The sequence below is a fragment of the Larus michahellis genome, chromosome Z (assembly GCF_964199755.1).
Source record: "Larus michahellis chromosome Z, bLarMic1.1, whole genome shotgun sequence".
NCBI lineage: Eukaryota > Metazoa > Chordata > Aves > Charadriiformes > Laridae > Larus > Larus michahellis.
The window spans coordinates 24,217,654-24,239,621 of NC_133930.1; the positions used below are offsets into that span (position 1 = coordinate 24,217,654).

The 21,968-nt window shown below is 39.0% G+C and overlaps 1 protein-coding gene across 6 annotated transcripts in view; it reads left to right on the plus strand.

Annotated features, from left to right (window-relative positions):
* Positions 1–21,968, plus strand: part of MAST4 (microtubule associated serine/threonine kinase family member 4) — a 298,871-nt gene that overhangs the window by 149,155 nt on the left and 127,748 nt on the right. The window contains exon 1 of one of the 6 annotated variants that reach the window (XM_074568794.1): positions 12,127–12,554. The exons of 4 other annotated variants lie outside the window; for them this stretch is intronic. In XM_074568794.1, coding sequence (XP_074424895.1) covers positions 12,508–12,554 — 47 coding nt within the window. In that variant the 5' untranslated portion in view covers positions 12,127–12,507. Of the gene's footprint in view, positions 1–12,126; positions 12,555–17,341; positions 17,372–21,968 lie in introns of those variants that run through there. One more of the 6 variants, XM_074568795.1, reaches the window with a different exon arrangement.

A 21,968-nucleotide genomic window follows, 5' to 3' on the forward strand; every position in this document is an offset into this window, starting at 1 on the left:
GACCGTTTTTGCCTCTACCACTTCTGTCTCCACCTAAAACTTCCCTGGGCCCTGTTGATTCCCCTCCATCCTAGTGTCTGCCTCCCTTTCCCCATGGGAGTTATGTGTCATGTTTGCCCTCTTATGAAATTGTGTTGACTGAATACGGTTATTGACACACTCCTGTTTTGCTAGAGGTTTTCCATCTGTTTGTATATTCAGCATTTTCTAAAGCTAAGCACCATCCTTGCAGATGTGTTCTCTTGGATAGAGCTGTGGCAGGGATCCTGAGCCAGGCTTGCAGGACTCGCTCTGTGAGTGTAGTTTTCATATGGGGATAGGCATGTTGAGAACCTGGTTGCCAAGTGTTTTGTGCATGGGAGGATGGGTGGTGGCTCCTGGGACTAAAATGAAGGGCAGGGTGCATAAACAGTGCTTGTGGAGGGGTTGATGGCTCACTGTAAGACTGGAAGTTGCAGAGACTGAATAGATTGCTTCAGCCAAAAGCATGGGCAGCAGGAAGATGGGTGGCTTCTGTGGCAGGCTGCAAAGGAAAGAGAGTGGGTGGACGGCAGCAGGATAGAGCTCTTCTTTTATAGGTTTGGAGAAGGAAAATGCTATATTGGCAGGATACCTTTTTGTTCTGCAAGGGCTAACTAGCCAGTTCTGCCTCTTCCGTCTTTAAGAAGTCTTTGCTCCCTGAGTCATGGCAGCATCTAACCTGGCATTACCATATTTTCCTGCCATCCATGTGCTGCTCTTTTCTGCCATCTCTGTCCTCTTGTCCTTTCTGCCAAATCCAAATGTCATAGTGTTTCTGCGTCTCTGTCACGTTTTTTTTCCTAGCAAGCCAGTCAAGCTTAGACCTGTGAGGATTACTGAGGTGTGTTGTGACAGGTCTCACAGGCATGTGAAAAGATCAGAAAGAGTACTGGTGATAAGTGGATCCATAATATTGCCATGCTTGCCTGAAAGGGATGGCAGATGACGGCCACAGGGGAAGCAAGTGACAGTCTAAAAGCCTGACACAGGTTTTGTGAGTCTCTTACTTTATATTCATTGTGTGTTTGTTGCCACAGTGCAAAAGGCAGTGTAATTGTGTATAATCACATTTCCTCATATCCCTGTGGCTTCACTCAGGAATGTTTAGTGTGGTCATGCCCCTAGGCAGTGAAGGCAAGGACAGCATTTGAGACAAACATGCTATCCCAGGTGTTCCTAACATGGGGCTGAGCATGCCATTTGAAACAACCAAGTTCTTGGTGTTCTAGCCTGAATGGAAAACCTTACCTGTGCCTTTGTAAAGGTTGTGCCATGAACATAGATGTTGGGAATGCCTTTTCCCCCTCTGCTACATGGCACTATTTTGCATTCAGGTGACTAAACATACATGCTACTTCAACACAGCATGTGATGGAAATGGGATTAAGTCAGGGATGTTCTACGTCCGTGTGTGGGTATGGCCTTGAGACACAGCCTCAACTGTTCTGTGATTCTTCTTAGTGTCATTGAGATGCGGCTGAAGATGAATTTTTATAGACCGTTGTCATACTTTGTGGATGCTTCTCTCCTAGATTCTGCTAGGAGACACTTGAAATGTTTTCATTTACATTTAAAAATATGGCTGGTTTTATGGTTGAAATTAGTCTGTCAAAAGTACCAAGAATATATCTTTATGTATCTAAACCCAGAAAGCTTTTAGATTATTGTTCTGTAAATCTGAACTTTGTTCTGGTTTTTTAGACAAGTTTTCCCAATAAGCCATACCAGCAAATCTGTCTTGAGGGGGGGAGGTGGAGCGAGGTGGGGATGTTGTCACTTTCGAGAACCTTTTCCTATATTGCATGTAGGGCAGAAACACTAAACAGAAAATTACACTGGGCTGCAGGTGTAAGAAACCTGGATGACTGGCTTTAGTCATTATTTTTCATTAGTGACCTAGATGATGGAATACATAGTATTAATTAAGTTCGCAGCAGACAACAAGCTGGAAAGAATGCAATAATATTGAAGAACAGTACGAGGTTTCAAAGTCATACTGACAACTCGGTGAAAATACACCAAGTAAAACAGGACAAGCTGGAGACTTCTTGAGCAGAAAATACTCAACTTTTCTGATGCAAGACAGTTGGAAAGGCAACAGTTTGCAGAAGAGGATCTGAGGGGTGTAATGGTTCCACAATGCGATGCTGCTGAGGGGGAAAAAAGTTGAGGGGAGAGGGTACATCATGCTGGGAAGCTGACATTATGAGCTGCAAGGCATGCAACATTCTACCCCACAAAGAATTTACAAGGCCTTACGCTGGAGTGCTGTGTTTACGTTTGACTACTGTGTGTTGAGATGGATCAGCTGGAGAACAAATGACAACTGTAAGCTGCTTTGAAAACTTGACATGATCTATGAAAAAATATTTACCAAGCCGGGGTTATTTACTCTAGAGAAGGGAAGGCTGGGGGCTGATCATGAAAGTCTTCAAGCGTGTGGAATGTCTGCCATGAGTAGGAAATAGAAGTGTTTTCTATGTTATTGGGGTGTAAAGCAAGACATAATGTGTTTTATTTGGAGCAAGGGAGATTCAGCTTAGACACCGTTGAAACATTTACTGTCTCTATTAATAGTGAAGCAGAGGAGTGGAGTACCTGGGATTGTTGTGGAATCGCTATCTGCTTTTAAGAACAGATGAGACAAACAGCTGGCTGTAGCGGTAGGGGTAATATAGGTATAATGGACGTCTTTCGGGGAAGAAGATGATCTCTTGACTTCCTTCTAGCTCTCTTTATAATGTATCATTACTTACATGGGATTAATTGCCAGAACCTTCTGCTGAAACCTGATGCCATATTTTAAGTATCTGCTTTCATGGAAGAAAATACTGTCTCATCACAGACAATATTATTCATTTGTGCCTATCTGTAATGACAGAATTCCCTGCAGAAATGTGTATTGGTCTTTATGTAAGCATAAGACAGATTAAAAAAAGACAACAAACGTGAAACTTTTTGAAGTTTTTTTTGTGAAAGACTGACTGCTCTATTTCTGCTGCTTGCCTTTGTTCAGAGTGCTTGCCTACCCCTGTTTGTGTAACGATAACCAGGAGGTCCATTTTAAAAAAAAATAAATATTCAGGTGTACATGTGGTAGCCTTACAAAGCTACTGAGAAGAAGCTTCTGCAGGCATATATGTATTCATGTGCATGGCCTTAAGGAGGAGTCAGTTACAAATCAATCAGCCAAAACAGAGCTTATTAACTCTCTAGGTACATATTAGTTGTTGATAGATAGGTGTAGGGTGTGGCGAGAAGGGCTGCAGGCTGGATTATAGAATCATAAAATTTCTTATTTGTGCTTTAACTTTTTGACGAGGATACTCAGATACCATCATGATCTTACAGAACTATATCATACATTTTTTTGTTTTCAGTGTATTTCTTTTGATGGAAAGATACAGGAAGGTTAAATGGCATCAGTTAGCACTGAAATAGAGTTTAAATAATGAGCATTTGTTCATCTCGTCTTTAAGAGCCTGGGTTTGGGTTATTCCTGCATAACAAGGCTCTTGAATTTAAAAAAAACAACAAAAACTGTTTAAACCCTATGTATTGTAGAACTCTTCAAGAAGTATATCTATTTTTGCCTCTAACTATTTTAATGCTGTTTCTTTTGTATTGAAAGACAGTGCAGATTGAGACCATAATTATTATTAGACTGATTTGTCAAGCTTTTTACAGTTTTGATATTAGCTTGATGTCTGTCAACAAGAAACTTTATTAGTTAAGCTATTTTTATTGCTTTTTAATTTCAGATTAGTTTTTTTTTTTTTAATTCTTATAGTATGTGAAATATGGTACAAGGTTTTCTAAGTCTCAAGTAGCTGCTCTAGGAGTTTTCCAGAAGAAAACATGTTGACAAAAGGTGTGCCTTTGTATTGGTCAAGCTTTTGGTTTTTTGTATAGAATATTATTTTGGAGTTTTCACAGGCAGGTGCAAAATGATGCTGCCTAATAAAGGGAGATGGGAGACTGTGGTGGAATATGAGGAAGGCTACATAAATGCATTGCATTAGATGGCACCTCTTACTGTTTTTTTTTCTGTCATTTATAATAACAATCCAAAGGATATTTAGACAAAGAGTAGAGAGTTTCTCTCTCACTTTTTGGCCAGATACCTTCATTATTTTTATGTGTCGTATGAGCTCTCAATGTTGCAGGACCAGCCAGCATCACTCCCACTTTAACTTATAATCATCTGCTCCTGCATTCAAGGAAACTATTTTGGCTGCAGGGAAAATTTCACAACTATCTGTTGTAACTCACTGTGGAGGTGCGAGAATGAGTGAGGTTGTGCAGAGATTTTGCCAGATCTTGGCTGATGCACATTATTGATTCCTTTTGTCTGCCGTGTTTTGAGATCAGTGTTAAAATGTTTAATGTGACAACCAGTTGCTAGGTTAACTTACCAGAGGTCTACAATAGCAGTTCTGTTATCTTTAATGGTTAATTAACATTGCTAATAAACACATCCTTTTGATCTATTCCTTTGTTTGGTAACATAATACCATCGACCTATCAGCAGAATATGCAACTCATTTATAAAAGTTATTAAGAAGACATTTGAATTTAATAGAGTACTTTTTAAAACTATAACTTAAAAACAAATCCCTTGCAGAACAGTAGGAATTACAGCTCTAATTAGGCTCTGGCAAAGTGTTCTGTAAGACCACCTGGTCTTTTACAGTGTACTCCAGCGAAACATTAATAAGATGCATTATTGTAAATCGTCTTCTGGTGTGAGACGCATATGCCCGTAAATGTCAATAGATATATGATGTTGAGATTTACGGGACTTAAGGCTGGAAGGGATCATCTAGTATGTCTTTCTGTCATGGGGTAACAAACAGTCATCCCCCTGTGCTGTGAGTTTATAGTGCTGTAGGCTGACATGTATTGAACATAGATAACCCAGGAACGTGCAGGTTCTGCCCTGCAATGGTGAGAAATTTTTTTCGATGTGCAATGCTGAGCCCATTGTATAGACTGAGCTACCAGGTGTGGGCAAATGCAAACACCTTCCGTCATCCTCACCCACTTCTCCTCCCTTTCCCAGGGAAACAAATGTAACGCACCTCTCTCCTCCTCCTCATATAATCTGACCAAGATGAAAAATTCTTTGCTATTGCAAATCAGGCAATTATTTTGAGTCTGAGCATATGAGCAAGACATATCAGACAGGAATGTAAGAGAAAGGATTCCTTTTACCATCTGGTATTGCTTCCTTACTGTGGCCTATCTCAAATACTTCTGGGGAAAGTAGGTGATAAATAACAAAACAACCCAGAATAAACTGGCCAGTTACACATCCATAAGAAAAATACTTCTTGACCCTTTCCAGCAGATACCTGAAGCATGAGATTTGTTTTACACACATTGCGTTGGTCAGTCTGTTGACTTCAGTCAGAGATAACAAACTGGTAGATTCATATTTCAGACTTCTTTTGTGGCTACTTAATAATGTGCACAGACATGCTGTATTGGAAAGAATGCAAAAAATAGTTTCGGTTTGTTTTTTCACCCTATTTCTTTAGTGCTGTGTTTTGCTTCTCAGCGATGCCAAGAAGCAGTGTTGCACTCAACTCCTGTGTTGTTCCTGCTAGAACTTCAGAAACCACAGTGTTACCAATGAAGCAGCTGTTAGGATCTTGAATGTTCTCAGATTTATAACTTCGCTTACCGCTTGCTAGAGAATTCTGCAGTGTCTTGGATTTGAACATTCAATCTGATAGTAAAATTGCTTGTCTGAGAGAATTTCACAAAGCTAAGTTTTGAATATAGCAGGAAAAGAAGACAGACAGTTGAACAGGCAGGGGTACTAGAAGCTGATCCGTTTAGAGGGCTGCTGTGGCAGCATGGTGAACTGCTGTTTATTTAACAGGACATCCTGAGATCTTACTTTTCCCATTGATATGAGAGGATGCAAAGTTATCACATGCTGGAGACAGTGCTGCTAAAAAAATAGTTTGTGTATATACATATGCATGTTTATACATACGTATATATACACATACATTGCTAGTGTTTTCTCATCCTTACTGGTTGTGCAGTACAACACTTAAACTGAGGAAAAAAAACCATCCCTGAATAACACTTCTCAGTTACAAATTTGTAACTCTTATGCAGTGACCTGAGTACCTAGTCACTTAGTGTATGCAGCTGACTTTCACAGATGAGTGTTGATAGTAATTGTGACACAGGTGCATTTCACTTAGAGATTACCTTATTGGGACTATGATTTTAGTTTGGAACTACTAATCACAGGAGCTTGTCTGATAAACCCTCATGGCGGATGCGCACCGCATAGATGGTCACAGGTATAGAATTCAATGCGCTCTTGAAAACTGGCAAATAAAAGTTTCAGCTTTTCTTTTTAAGCATAAGAAAACAGAAATTCGACTTACACAGAAAGTGTGGACAAAAGCATTTGTTTCTGTCATTGGGACTTTTGGAAGCTGTTTTTAGGCCTGTCGCTTGTGGAATTACAGACTGCAGTCGGAAGGCTGCAGTGAACAAAATTAATTCTGTCTCTAAGGTGTACTCATGAGGAAGACGGGACCAGAGACCAAGTAGGAACTGTGAGTGCAAGGATGATGAAGGCACCACAATTTCCATGTTCAAAACCATGTTGTAAGAGTTTTTCAATCTAATAATTGGAAAAATAAGTCAAGATAAAATATACTAAACGAATCTGAAATTGTTTATTCCATGCTAAAATTTGAAATCTGTTAAAAAAGTATTAGCAAATTCAGGCCTTTTCGCTGCTGATTATCTCCAAAGCATGGTATATAGCTAAATCTCATAACATCCCCTTAAGATAGGTAGGTGTTGTCCTTAACTTGCAGATTAAGAAGCCTGACCAACAGAAAATCAGGGATAAATCATAAGTCGCTTTATGATGGTATTACAATTTTTGGTATTCTTTAGTCTTGTATTTACTGGAGTCTGATGAGTAGTTTTAAAGCAAGGCATATTTTTTTGTGTTATGATTTCAGAAGAGAATTCCTGTTTGAAAGGGAAAAAATGAATGCTCTATGTCTACATGAGCATTAGTAAACAGATGTGTTTGCTGGAACTGCATAAATGTCTGAACTGGTGTGCTAAGCAGATTAGATGATAGAAATTCAGATTAAATGGTGTTTGGTTTAAGGACTGTCACAGAAAGAAGGTGTCCATTGCAATTGTTCTTTGAGAGCTGAGTACTAACTCTTGAGTATCTTTGGAAAATATTAGCTAAGAGTGCATGCAGAACCAAAGGATGCACTGACTTGCTTATTATTTCAGCGTAATTGCTGTTAAATGTTAAAAGACTAAGGCAAGCCAGAGGCACCTGCACTGTAATGGTATTACTGTGTGTTACCATCATTTAAGGAAAAAGGCAAGCATAGTCAACAGCTACAGAAGAAGGGGGCCTTGAAAGTATATAATATTAAAATGCTTAACTGTGGTATGGAAGAAAAGTCTTTCAGGTTTGTGTTTCAAGGAAATAAAACATTCCATTGTGCTTTGCTGGTTTTGCTTAGTTTTAAGCAGATATCTGAGATTGCTAAACCAGAGAGAACCCAGTAAGGATTTAAATTATTAACTTGAGCCATGTATTCTTATATTTAACTTTTTAAATTTGGCTTTCATCTATAGAACTGTCTCAGAGGAGACCAGGGTATATATTTGCAAAGAAACACAATTCTTGAAAGTCTTTCAGTGCTGTTTGTGACTTTTTGCTTGAGATTCTTTCCAGGTGAGAAATTTTCTCTATAGAAGTTGTGTCAATATAGGCAAAATTTGTCAGTATTTTCAGGTTAATGTAGATAAAAAGAACACTTTAAATTGCAGATTATGTGATATTAAAAGGGGCATAAGCCAGAACAGAGGATACTTGCTTGGCCCTGTGTCACGTTTTGGGCCGGGTTGGCCAATGACTAGACAACAGATGCTCTCCCCCACCTCTCGCTCGAAAAAGAGGAAAAAGAGAGATAAAGAGATTTATGAATTTAGAAAAAGCTAAACTACTTTAATGAAATGTTAATAATAAAATATTCATAACTAAAAAAATTATAAAATAGAAACCATATATAAATATATACAAAACCGTATCAAGCTTCCAGGGAGATGTCAGTGGCAGACACTGGGGAAGTTCCAGACTGGACTTGGTGATAGATGGGAACTGGAACACACTGACCGGGATCAAAAGGCTGACGGGGTCCTCCTCAGATGTCAGGTGTTGACAAAAGGGAGCCACTGAAGAAGAGTCCTTGGAGAGGAGCCAACCTGTTGCCTTTGCTCCCTCAGCTTTTCTACTGAGTATGGCAGATGGGATGGAACACCCGATTGGTCAGTTGGGGTCACCTGACCCTCCACAGGGTAAACACCCAGGTCAGCTGACCCCGGTTGCCATGGCAACTAGCGTGAGCAAGGCCTCTCACTGGGCAGAAGTCTGCTCTGTCTCACCCCAAACCGGGGCGTGTTCTGTCATGATCGGCATGGCTTGAGGCTGGGGAAACAAACAGATGATGTTCAAGGGCGTTCTTCAGGAAGTTAAAGTCCTGCTTCATATAGCTGGTACTTCTCACGGAATAACATTTTCCTTGTTTTGTTGCCTTCCTCAGCTGTGTATAGCATTACTTATCTTTTGCTTTGTCTGATACTTAGTTCATAGTGTCAGAAGAATGTGATGTACAAACCTGAAATAGCTGCTGGTTTGGGGGGGGTGTGTGTGGTGTTGGTTTGTTTGGGTTTTTTTTTTTAGTTTTATGTATCAAAACCTTCTGTTATATCTAGTACCAAGAGTGAATTTTTCTGGTCTCTGTCATACTGCTGGTGAAACAAATCTACTTTTTATCAGGAAAGAGTGGAATTTCTCCCAGTAGCCATAATACAATAGAGCCCCGAGGTGTACCGTGAAGCATTTTAGCTCACAGGTACGGCAGATTTCAACTTAAAATCTCGTAAGTGATAAATTTAAACTTTTTATTTAATTAATAATTTAATTATTATTTAATTAATAATTTAATTATTTATCTTTTATGGTAATAAAAGATTTATCTTTTATAGTAATTTAATCTTTTATGGTAATAATGCTGTGTTAAAACTAATGGAATTGGTTTTCTCAGTAATGTAGCACTCATGACACCTGTTTTAGGGATAATGCCAAAGATGAAGGAAATTATTAAATCACTACTTTTGAGACTCTGACCTTACTGTAGCCTTTGCAAGTATAATGAATGTTATTTATCTTAGGAATAAACTACAGTTATGTAAGTGGATGAATGAGATTTATCATTTGGGGTACAATGCGCCTCCTTTTTAACTTACACTTGTTTCCTCAACTATATGTTGGTGGGATGATATCTAAGTGGTCTGAAATTGAGAGCAAACAATTCCTTTGATCAAACTGAAGTCACCTTTTACTTGCAAGGCTTCATCTAATTGAATTGCTGCTGGTTTTTTCTCTCCAGATATGTGAAACAGTTTCCATTTACTCCTGCAAAAACTTTAAGACCGTATTTTTCAGTAAATCAAAATTCGCCAAACTTCAGTCTGGATCGGGCAAAATGCATAGAAGAAGAATTTTCAAAGTCAACCTATAGCTCAGTCTCAGCTTAGAATAATTTACCATCAATGTGACGTGAAGTGCCTGCATCAGTTAGCTCAGGGAAGAGGTTGATTTACCATGGTCTCAAAATAGCCCTTACATGCAGTTGCTTATGTTTAAGCTGCTGTGTCCAGTTGCCAGTCCAACTCATTCTCCTTTACCACAAGACAAGTTAGCAGTCTTGTCTTCTGCAGGTAAAATGCACCTACTGCCTAATTGGAATGTTTCACACGAAAGCGGTGTTCAGTGACAGACTATTCTTTCACATGCGTTTTGTCATTGCACTGCTTCAAGAACAGTGGAAAAAAACCCACCTTGATTGTGGACTTGTTTCTTCCATTCTCTCCGGTATTAAAATTAACTTTATGGGAGTAACATGTAAAATTTGTATTGTGCTTTTGAAGGAAGCCCACCTTCTTCCAAGCTAGTCCTTTTGCTGGTTTGTGTGTGGAAGTAATTGTGGTACTGTCCTGATTCAGCGAGTGAGCTGTCTTCCTAGGGGCCTCCTACTCTCTGTGCCTTCAGTGAAAATTTAACAGCTTTATACAACAAAAATTAAACACTTTGGTGTTACATGTGTGTGCCTATATGTACATAGATAATAGGATGAACTACCAAATTAAAGGTTAGTATGCACAAAGTTAAGCCCTTTGAACGTTTTATAATGCTTACATAAAGATGTACGTGTGTGGTGTGCGCAAGTGACAATTTACCTGTTGAAATTTTCTGTCTCCATCAGAAGTAGGGCTTTTCAGTGCCTGAAGAAGTCTTATGTACAAAAGAGGTTTTATCAGAGGAATTTTAAGGGAACAGAGCTTGGTTTGAGAGGTGCTGAGCAATGGGAATAGGGAGCTGCCTGTTTTTGGCAGCTAGGGAAGAACCAGGAACCTGTGACTGTAGTCATACCTCACACTCTGCTTCTCTCTTATTAAATTTCTTTTCCTAAATAGTTATCTCCAAACTCAATCATGAAAAAACCTGTAGGCATGGACAGTTTCACCTGACAGTTTCAGTGTTGGAGCTGTTTAATTGTTAGATAGTTGATTCCTGTACTATTTTTTTTTCAAGTTTTAGAATATCTTAAGAAAATTCACATTTTGCTGTGTTCTGAGTAAAATTTGAAGAACATATTTTGAATTGGAGTTTTGTACCTAACAAGTCTGTGTGCCCTTGCAAATCTGTGAATTCACCCATTGCAGTTTGTGATCTTGAATTTAATCCCTTAGATCCAGTCCTTTCTCTTTCAGGAGGTAGGAGAATTTCGAACTTCCTTAGAAAGATTAGTTACAGGATATTTGGCTTAGTAATGATTGCTGGGGCCTCAACTTGGTCATCAGGATCCAGATGTCTGTTATGTTTTAGAAATGCAAATTAATAGTTCTGTGTATACTTTGGTTTTGTTTTCAATATCTGTAAATGAAGGCTCCAGGTAATACATTACTTAAATTTAAAATACTTTCCAATATAAATATTGTAATTTCCAATATAAATATGTAGGAGAAAGAAAGGAGAATTTAATGATTATTTTCTACTGTGTGGTTGAAAGAGCAATCTAGTTTACCAAATCCAGTTCATCAGTTTTCCTAATGAGGAGGTTTCCCTCTGTCTCTGAAATCCGTGGCTCTGTACCTGTGAACTCACTAATTTCTTCCAAAAATGAGCCAGGGACCCCAAAAGTAGCAGCTTCTTTTGGTCCTGTGCTTTGACTAGTCTGTAGAAGTTGTCCATGCCCAGAGCAGGGACAGAGCTCTGGCAAAAAATGAAATCATGTGGTTGACATTATCGTATTGTGCTAGAGGTACAAATTAAGAATCGCACAGGAAAACTATGCGGGTGAGATAAAATATTCTAGCTCTGAAATTACTAAAAATAAGTACTTGCAGAGTGCCTTTGCTTTTGATGTTGTTTTATAGTGCATTAAAAAAATGCTAATCCTCATGGAACAATTCACAATATTTATTTATTAAAAGGATAACCTCAGACTAAGAGAGAGTACGTGAAAAAAGGACTATAATTAAATTAAAAACAGTATCCTACACAGCAGCACTGAGCTAAAATTGTCTTTATAAACTGCTGTATACCGCTTTACTTTTAAGTGAAGTTACCTTTAAACCTGAATTTGATACGCTTTTCTGGAATTTCTAGGTCTGGCTCTCACCCTTAATGAAAATTCTAGATTATTTCCCTTTAAAATTCAAGTGCAATCGTGATGGAACAGAATGATAACTTTTCCTTTTGTATTAACCTTAGCGTTACAAGAATACATTTATTCTTCAAATGCCTTGGCAATTAATTTTCCCTGTTAAAGGAGAAGAGCCTGTTTTTCATTCAGTGGTTTGCTCTTCTGTTACTGCAGAAACTGCCTGTCTATTTACCAAGGAAAGGGATAATGTGACTTAAACAAGATGGCTAAATCCTATTCGGCAGGATCAGAGGGGGTGGTGAACGTTTGACATTTACCGAGAGGAACTGTCTTAAGCATGCAGGCTTTTTTTGCGCTGTGGGCTGGCGTAGCGAGGGGGACCTCTCCTTCCTCCGAGGTGCAGCGCGCGCGTGTGTGTGTGTGTGTGTGTGTGTGTGTGTGTGTCGGCGCGGCGGCTGCCGCTGCAGAATATCGGGGGATGAATTACTTGACGTGCACAACTGAAGGCGCCGTTTGCTTCACAAAACCGGCGCGGCGTGCGCTGCTGCTAACGTGAGAGAGGCAGCCGGCAGCTCTTCATGACAGCTAGAGGTGGAAGGACCCAAACTTGCGGTCCTCCCCCCGCCCCCAAGAGATCGTTAGTCCATTCCTTTATAGTGGTTCATTTTGGCTCTCTGTCATCACCAGAATGCTGCCAGTGAATGTGTGTCATGGTTACAATAGAGTGTGGTAACACATAACAGCAATGAAAGCCCAGCGGGAAAGGCTACAAATTCCAGGGCTGACCTTGGAGTAAGTATTGTCTGTCTTTAATATTTTAATGGTTTCTGCATGATGCCGGCTTTCGTGCAACCAGGAGCTGTTTAACATAACGTTTGTGCCGACAGTCTGGGAGCACTGCAGCTCCAGGTTGAAGGAACACGTTTTAAAGGCATTGCAGTTGGTTTCAGCAAATGTGCGAGCCTGGAGCTGGGATATTGCAGTACATTTGGAAAGAAAGCATTTCTGCATATTTAAAGTTATTGAATCTCAGTGCATGGAGCATCCTGTCAGCTTGTAGGGGGAGAATCTGTCAGTAGGCCATGGTGTCTGTCTTTCTCTCCAGCTCTCTGTTACTGTTTGTTTGTCCCAGTGCTGCCTTTTAGAAAGGCCTCTATCTCTGTTGAATAATAGAGAGCACCGTGAGAGATTAAAGCATCATAGAAATACTATTTGTGAAAATCCATCATGAATGAGCTGTATTTTACATACGTAACTACACTAATGAACTGTATTGACATTCTGGAGGATTCCTGGTAGTCTCTGCAGTAAGTATGTTTACCTAATTTAGCAGTATGTTTACTTGGTACTCGCTTAAAACTGATTAACTCATTTGCGTGCTTTCAGCTATTTAGAGAATAACTATATGAAAATACGTAATTTTAATGTATAGTGATAGTAAGTATAGTCTTTTATTCATAAATGCCAGCATATGTTTACCCAAGATTTGTTAATCAAAGCCAAATATTTATTTCTACACGTACTTACCTATGGTCTTCATTGACATGTCAGGCATATATATATTCATGTTATAGTCACCATGAGAACTTGCTAATTTTATCTAGGTAAATAAATATGGTTACGTCAGATCCTTTAGTATTCCCTGGGACTTCCCCATTCTTGCTGAAGGAAAAAAAAACCTGAATGCTGCAGATGCCTGCGGTAAAGTTATTTAGCTATGAAAGGTATTATCTCTGACATCTGCCATGTTTTAAAGAGAGGGCTATAGGTAAGTGTGCAGCATAGCAAATAATTTATTGTAACAATCACATCAAGGTGACAGAGCACTTTTTTCCAAGGAACAAGTGTAGATGTTATATTGTGTTCCCCAGAACTACGTTTGTGAAATGTCAGAATTTCTGCATTTCAGTCTGGTGTCTTCTACTGAGAGCAGTGGGTGTTAGCTTTGACCAGACTAAGCTCTAGATATTTTTCTGGAAAAAATAGCATTGCTAATTTGTCAGGAGTTTTGGAGGAGGGGTCTTATGAGGGAGCTCATTAAAATGGTTTCCATGAATAATTGATAATTATACTCCTTTTGAGATCTGGCAATTAAAATATTTTTAAATCAATCTTCACTGAATTATGTAATCATCATATGAGAATAACATCACTAACTGCAAAGGACAAAAAATGATTCATGTTACTGTTTTTTCAACATATGTGTGTGTTTTTGTAATATGAGGTAATCATTTACTGCTTCCTCCTTTTACTTGGTAACCTGACATAATTACACTTGCTTTGACATATTTTGACAATGTTTAATACTGATAAAATTAATAATTATATTTTAAATTCAGCATTGATGGTTGTTTTTCCCAAAATATTGTCTGGATATATTTAATTTTTTCATATATTAGACTTTCTTTTGCCATCACATTTGCTACTTTCTAAGCTTAATTTACTTGTAGAGAAAAGACAGTATCATATTTTGGTTGCTGGCACTTAATGATTCCCACAGAGTCGTTCTCTCATGATTTGTCAGAGTTGAGTCATTGCAGACTTAAGTCATGTCTCCCAAATTCTTGTTTTCAATCATCTATAAAAGAACATATCTAGGGGGAAAAAAATCCAACTTAGTCCTTGAAGCATTCTTCACACACTGAGTCTCATGAATTTTCTTTCAATAAAAGTTTGAATGTTGGGACTAGAATTACGTTGTCTTTCTGAGAAATTAGTACAGTCTGTCTACTTTATATTCATTACTTGCAGAAAGCTCTTTCAAAGAATATTAAGGATCCAAAATGAAGCATTCTAAATTTAGTAAATGTAAGAATTAAGGATGCCTGTCAGCCTCGTGCATATGCACTGCGATAATTTGTTTTAACAGGTTTTTGCATGTAATTTGGAGGTCTTAAAAAAGCAAAGCTGAAAAGCAAGTTCTGTAGAGGAACTGGATTGACACTCCAGTGTCATCACTCGGTGGTAATTTATAGATCCATAGTACAAGCACATCAAGCACATCTGATATTGAATACCCCGAGAGTCTGCTCCATCACTGAGACTCTGATGTGTTACAGTAATGAAAATGGGGAAGAATATGAGTAACTACTATCAGGTGTAGGACTTCCGCCTGCTGTATATGTGCCATCCACTAGAGGGAGGGAGATGTGCTTTGCCACTGGGTGTCACTAGAATTTGTTCACAGCAAAATAATTTAGGAATCTCATCGGAGTGTGAAGTTGATATAGTCTTCTCATTCAGTGCCAGACCTGTTTTTTCCCCCTCTCCTTTTCACTACTGGCTTTAGTATGTTCCTTGCCCCCAGTCATGACTCCATAGCGGTCCCCATGCTCCATCTCTGCCACGGCCCCGTGTCTTTCAGCCATCTTGTGCCAGTTCTCCAGCTGGATTCTCTTTTGGTTATTGTTAGCTCCCATTCCTGCTTCTGACCCTGATAGAGGTTGGTTGTTGCCTGCATCACCTGTCTTTGTCTCTTCCCTTGCTGTGCAGCCCCTGGAACAGCAGTGTGAGCACTGACAGCACAGCACAGGAGAGCTTCCCAGCGGGGACCACACTGACAGACAAGCTAAATGGGGATGCACAAGCAAACAAATGGGGACGAACTGCTGGCTCTGCTGCAGCAGACCTGCAGTGGAGAATAAGAGACAGCGCAGATAGAGTTCAGAAGTACGAAAAAACTTTTTACAAGCCTGTACTGATCATACACAAAGACCTTTCCAGTGCACGTTGCAGCAGGACAGTGCAGCGCAACAGAGAGTGTGCCAGTGAAACAGCAGAAATCTGAGTTAGTTTATCTACCTCTTCCTCCACAGGCCTGTGTGGGCTGACTGATATGAGCCTGGGTTCAGGTTAGCCATTTTCAGAGTGATATATTGAGCTGTTGGCTTTTAATGGAATTTATTAGCTCAGGCATACTGTTGTGCTAGCACAGCTAGTCTGCAACTGAAATGAAGCTTGCTCATATCCAGCTGCTGCGCTGTGCTGGCAGCTTGTTCTTCTGCGCACCTAGTTCAGGGATCATGCAGGCACAGCCAGCAGCCAGAGAAGCTTGCCCTAGCACAGTAGCCTTGTCAGAAAGTTAACAGCAGGCCCACGCTTGACGTGACGTGCATTTCCTTGCCAAACTTATGTCCTCTGCAAAGCGTCTCAAGAAGGACAGGTTGCAAGAATGCTGAATGTCAAAAAAAAGTCATCCCTAATCTGGTTTAGAAGCAGTAGGACTATTCCTGCTGCAACGGTTCAGACAAAAATGCATCAGGCATCCACCTTGAAAGGTTTTGATGAGAAGGTTTTAAAATCTGGCAAAGTGTCATGCAACTGAAAACAAGAGTTTAGGGTTGGAGCTAGCTGTGCTTAGCAATCTTAATGAAGGTGATCTGGAAAAAGTTCCACGTAAGATTCTGCCTTAGCTTGGTCTGCACAGAAGGCAGAGCCACGTAGTATTTTTGGACAGGTAAATTCAGCTAATTGCAACAAGCGGCATGCTATTAAACATGTTGCAAAAAAAAAAAAAGCTTTCTAGGAAGTTTTATGTGGACAAGCGCTTGTGACTGCATGAGTGTATTTTAAAAGAGTATCTGTGAAATCTGTTAGTGGTCTAATGTTTTATTGAGAGACCTTTTGAATGGAGATGCACTGGAGGCAACCACTTGAAGACCCCTTTGAAGCCAAATGCTCAAGTGTGTTTTTTTTGGATGGGTTGTTTATGTCTGTATTTGATTATGTAGATAAAGAACTTGATATTTGTGAAGGAATGTTTCATAGTGAAATCAAATGGAAATTGACACTATCTAGCTAGAGCACTTCCAGTTTTTAGTAAGTGCCCAAATTTTAGTCTCTCAGATTGGAAATCTTTATTCCGATTTTCTTATTGCTGATGAAAGCTCATCATCAATTTTAGTTTTCCTTTTGTTTTTAATACATCTGATTTGCATATCAAAAACTTTAAAAAAATACTGAGGTTTTTTAAAAGAAAAAAATGTCCCAGGTACATATCCTGTTTCATACAGAATATTTAGAAGTATGAAACAAGTAACCATTTTTGCCCCCCTTTCTGTGGACTTTGTACACAGGTATTGTTCCTGGTGGGAGTCTAACATAGTCAAGTATATGCACGAGCACCAGATTTCATATTTGTTTTTATTTAAATCAATTTCATCTCAAGTCAAAAACTGTGTGGCTACTGTCAATCACTTCATTCACAAGGACGGTAATATTTTGGTTCTAACCGAAAACTCCTTTCGTAACTCCTACGCTAAAACATGCAACTCTTGCTAAACCTTCTGTTCACTGGAGATGGCATTATTTTAACTTGCAGTCTCACCCCAAGGAGCCTGAGCCCAACCCCAACAAGCCCCTGCAGTCCATGCAGTCCTCTGTTCGCTTTTCATTTTTGGAGGTAAGCGAGTAAACTTCCATTGTTGATGTTTTCTTCTGCATCCAAAACTTGACAATCAAAACATATTGCAAAGGGAAAATTGAAGAAAATTAAATATGTCTCTGCAGTCCGAAATATGTTTTAATTGACCAGCTACTGTTCTGAAGTTGTGTTTTATGGAAAAAATGTAAGGTAATCCATATTTTGAGACTTCGTACAGAGATTCAAGGTAATGATGTATAGATGTATAATTCTGTGTTGCTCTGACTGTCTGCTTAGGAACGTATCTTCTATTGAAATTTTCGTTTGCTTCCTGTGATCATAGCTCAGACTATTTTCTGTTACATCAGAAGTTTCAGGTGACTTCAGAAATTAAGGTTATTCTAAAACATATGGTTATTTTTTGCTTACCTGATAGGTAGTAGTATGCTTAGTGATGTCAGATGCGAGGAGAGTTGAGTACCCAAGATGCACATCCACTTAGGAGAACATAAAATCACATATAGTACATTAGTAGGACTGTTTCTTCTTCAGGAGGATTTTAGGCCTTATTTCTAATACAGTAATGTTTTAGATGTGCACCCACATACAACATCATTCTCACTGTCGTCTTTCTCCTACTCCCAAATTCATTGAGAAGAATGATTTCTTTGGTACTTGTCAGAAAGGTAGTTATTTTTATGAGATCACAAAATCATTAGTTGATTAAAAAATACCATATTTTTTGGTACTTTTCAGAAAGGTAGTTATTTTTATGAGATCAGAATATCTTTAGTTGATTAAAAAATACCATGTTACACTTGCTATTATGGTAAAGTTATCATAATAAATAATAATTGAAGGATGTTTCTGATACAGAAAAACATTTTTTTTCTGCCTTTATTTTCAAGGCAGAAAATTAAACTGCAAGACGGGTATCTCACAGGTGTGAGTTACTGAGGTTCTGCTCCATAGGGAAAGTAGTCTTCAAAATGAGTTACTAATGAGTTATCGATGCCCCATGGATTAAAAAAACCTTTTAATTTTGATCAGATTTCTTACTTGGTATTGTGAGGATTAAGGACTCCTAGAGAACTACCACCTTGTTAAATGACATAATAAAGTGCATCTGTGCCTACCACCTCTTAAACATAGCATGGCAGAGGAAAGAATTGCTTGGATGCATTAATCTGCTTCAGTGTAATTTAAAGTTAAACTGATATTTAGGAGTCCTTCTGTGATGGCTTCATGCGGCACTGAAAAACGGAGCAATAACTTTGTCACTTGCTATGTGTTTCTGAAGAAATATTGTAATTTTTTTATATATACTGTTGTGTTAGGGAAGAGATGGGATGAGAATCCCTCATTTGTGCATTTTTCAGTATGATTTAAGTAAGCATACTTTTTTTTTCTCAGTGAAATCACTTTTGGGATGTTTGTTTAATGAATTATAAGCAAAATCAGTATATTCTATGGAGTTTATCTTCCTGGTAGGGAATGCTTGGTAAAAACTAGCATTTTCCAATTGGCATTCTAATTGGGTCTTTTATTTTATACAGCCAGAACAAATCACTTTGTGGGGGAGGAAGTGCTCTTTTTCAAATTGTCAATTTTGTGGAATCAAAAAGCTATGTACAAAGGTTTTAATCTGCATAACCTGCTGAACCATATCTCCAGACACATGGATGTCCTGCCATGCAAACTGTGCTATGGACACGGCCCTCGGTGTTTTTATGGTCTTTGGAACCAGGACCCTCAAGGCTTTTGTTTCCCCTTCCCGGGGGCAGAGGCTCCCAACAATGCTGAGTTTTTCTGTCCTATGATGGAGGAAGCTGGGAGCAGGCTTTTCAGATGGTTTTTGAAGAAATGGAGTGGAAATTGTTGATACTGCTTAATGTAAAGCCGCCTCCCCAGATTATGCTGCAAAATGTCAAAATTCCTAGGGATTTTTCTTGGGTTCTTTTATCCTGAAGTGTATTTGAAGCTCTGCCAGAATGGTTGATTTTTCCCCAGAATGGAAATTAAAAAAGTTTGATTCACTCTAAATCTTTGTGCTGTATGTAGCTATAGCTGTAGAGGGCTGTTGGTATATTGAACAGCAAATGTTTTAGTTATTAGTTACTGTTCAAGCTTGAACTGGGTTAACAGGGACAAGCATATGTGTTGGGTTTTAGGGTATGTAAGTAATTAGCATTTCCTGTTCCGTTAGCTCAGAGTACTCCCATATGTGGGAGGAGAGGAATTATTTTAGTGCAACTACTTTTGCTCATATTCAGAAGCATTAGCAGCATCGAAGCCTTACCAGGGTGAATGGATGGGATTTTCCTGTGGTATCATCTCTCTCTCTAATGTGCTGGCTCATCTCCCTCATGGCCTTCGACTTGCACAGCTGCTCCTTAGGCTGTTGTTTTTGTTGAAGTTCTGCTTATAGCAATTGTCGCATACGGTAGTAATCTAAAGGGAACCTTTTGCCAGCTAAATGGTGAAGATCTTTTCGAAATAAACAGTACCATCCTGTGAATAGAAGTATGTGGTGGCAGCAGGTGAAGCTGTCCATATTTTACTGATAGTCCTCAGAGAGGATGGGGATGGAGAGGTTTTTCCAATTTCAGGCAGCTATGTACGCGTTTCCCATCAACTTTGTACCTGCTGTTTGGGTAATCTGAAAACTTGCAACTTCTTTGTGGGGGGGAAAGTTTGTACTATTTTATTATATATATATATAAGCAGCAGATCTGCAAGGAAAGAGAGAAGATGATGATAATGTAAATGGCTGAGCACAGCTACTGAGAGGTTTAAGATACTCATGCGTCTGACATAATTTTAGAGCATGTTTTTCTTTGGTTTGGTGTCCTTTGTGATAGTAATGGGGAATGAAGTGGTGAAAGTATTGGAAGGAGACTAGAAGGAAACGCTAAGTGTGAGTAGCTTCTACTTGTTAGTAGAACTTAGTGGTAGTACTTAGAACACTGAGTTTTAGTAGCTTCTAATAAAAATGATAAAGGAAGTGAAAATAGTACATTAAAAAATGTAGAAGAGCATGAATTTGAGCTTGACTACTAGAGATGGTGATTATTAATAGAAGAATTTTTTTGCTAAACCTTTTTACTTTACTGATGCTGCTGATACCAAAGTGGGAAAAAAATAAGTCTGCAAGACTCGAGTACACAATAATGACAGCAGTTTCAGTGGCTGCCTATGTGGAATGGGGGTCCCGGTGGAGAATTCGCATTTACTGCCTTTGAGTGCTCTAGTTCTTTTTTATGACCAGTACAGGATGTGTGCTGGCTGATGTTTTCTCTCTGCTTGAGTAGTGCATGGTGTGTTGGTTTATTTTGTGATCCGTTCCTGCCTTTAGACATTTACAAAAACATAGAGGAATTTAATGCTTGTAGGCAGGATTGGAAAAAAGTCCTTCATACAGAGAGCTAATTTGAAATTCTGAGCATCCTCGTTCTCAGGCAGAAGGTTTCAGCTGATATAAAGATCATAGTTTCTCAAAAAAAAAGATTGGGGTGAAGTTTCCATAAAGCCTTGACTGAGGAGCATGGGGATTGCATGAGTGTCAGATGCTGTGCAGACATAAGTGTTACTGACCTTTTCAGCCTGGTGAGGGGATTGAAAGGATTCACTCTGAAGCCTTGAAAAAGAAGGTGGCAAGTAAAAAGAGGCCGAGCTTGTACGTTTTTTTTTTAATGGTTTCAATTTTTTTATAGGCAGTGCTGGTTTTTTAGGAAAATCCAGTTCAGCTCACCGTACCTGAAACTCTGAGTTGGCAGGAAGGTAAATGAGTATTATTAACAACACCTTTTTGGTAGTGTAATCTGTTCTCTTGGAAAGCTTGTGAGGGTGCCACATTTACAAGATGTTGTGTTGTCAGCCGATTACATGTGTGTTATCAAGAGCAGCGATGAGAAGTATAACTGGCATGGATTAAACTTCATCCTATGGCACTGAGTTAAATGGAAAAAAAAATCAGTGTCACAGATAGCTTGTAACTCGTAGCCACTTGCTGGTGTTCAGTATTAAGTTTTATATCTGGAAATTGCCAAAAAGTGTTGACACTCATATATTTTCATTAAATGTAACCTGAATATATAATATGAGTGAGCAACAATTACATGCCCAAGAAATAATTTATATCTGATTTTTTATAAAAATAAAAAATCAAATACTTAATTTTGCCTGAAACTATATTTAAGCTGTTTAAATTCCTATACCAAATTGTTGAATACAGAAATCAAAATCCAGCCGGTGTTCTTCCATTTTCTCTGCCTTCAGCGCTCTTTTTTTTTTCTTCCCCTGACATTATTACATCCCTGAATCAGATCAAGACAGAAAGCTTAAAATAGCTACTTTCTAACAACTCTATTGGTCTGTTTCATGAAACCCTCAATGAAACGGATGGATCTTGTAGAAAAATGATCTGGAAAGCTTCTCGTAATTATTTGTTGTTGTTGCTCTGAAAGTGAGCATTAAAGAGCTTTTAAATGCTTTTACAAAACATTTAGCTTTGTATGATGCTGCGTGCTCACGTGAGCATATGCAGCCACGTGAAAAATAAAATGGACAGTGGGAATTTAGTTTGCTGTTTGGCTTCTACATTAAAGAAGGCAATAGTTTTTAAACTTACCAATATTCCTGTGTTTCAGTGGGGAGGATAGTGGTGTGGCGAGTTCTCATTTGTTGTGCTGCATGGTGCGAGATGGCTGGGTTGGGGCACTTGGGGCAGCTGCAGGGTGGCAGTTGCTTGTGGCAAAACAGCCCCTGGGGACTCGGAACAGCTGAAACAATGATCGAGACTTGTATCAGTCCTCTCCTTGCACTCGTCCCCGCCAGCATGCTCT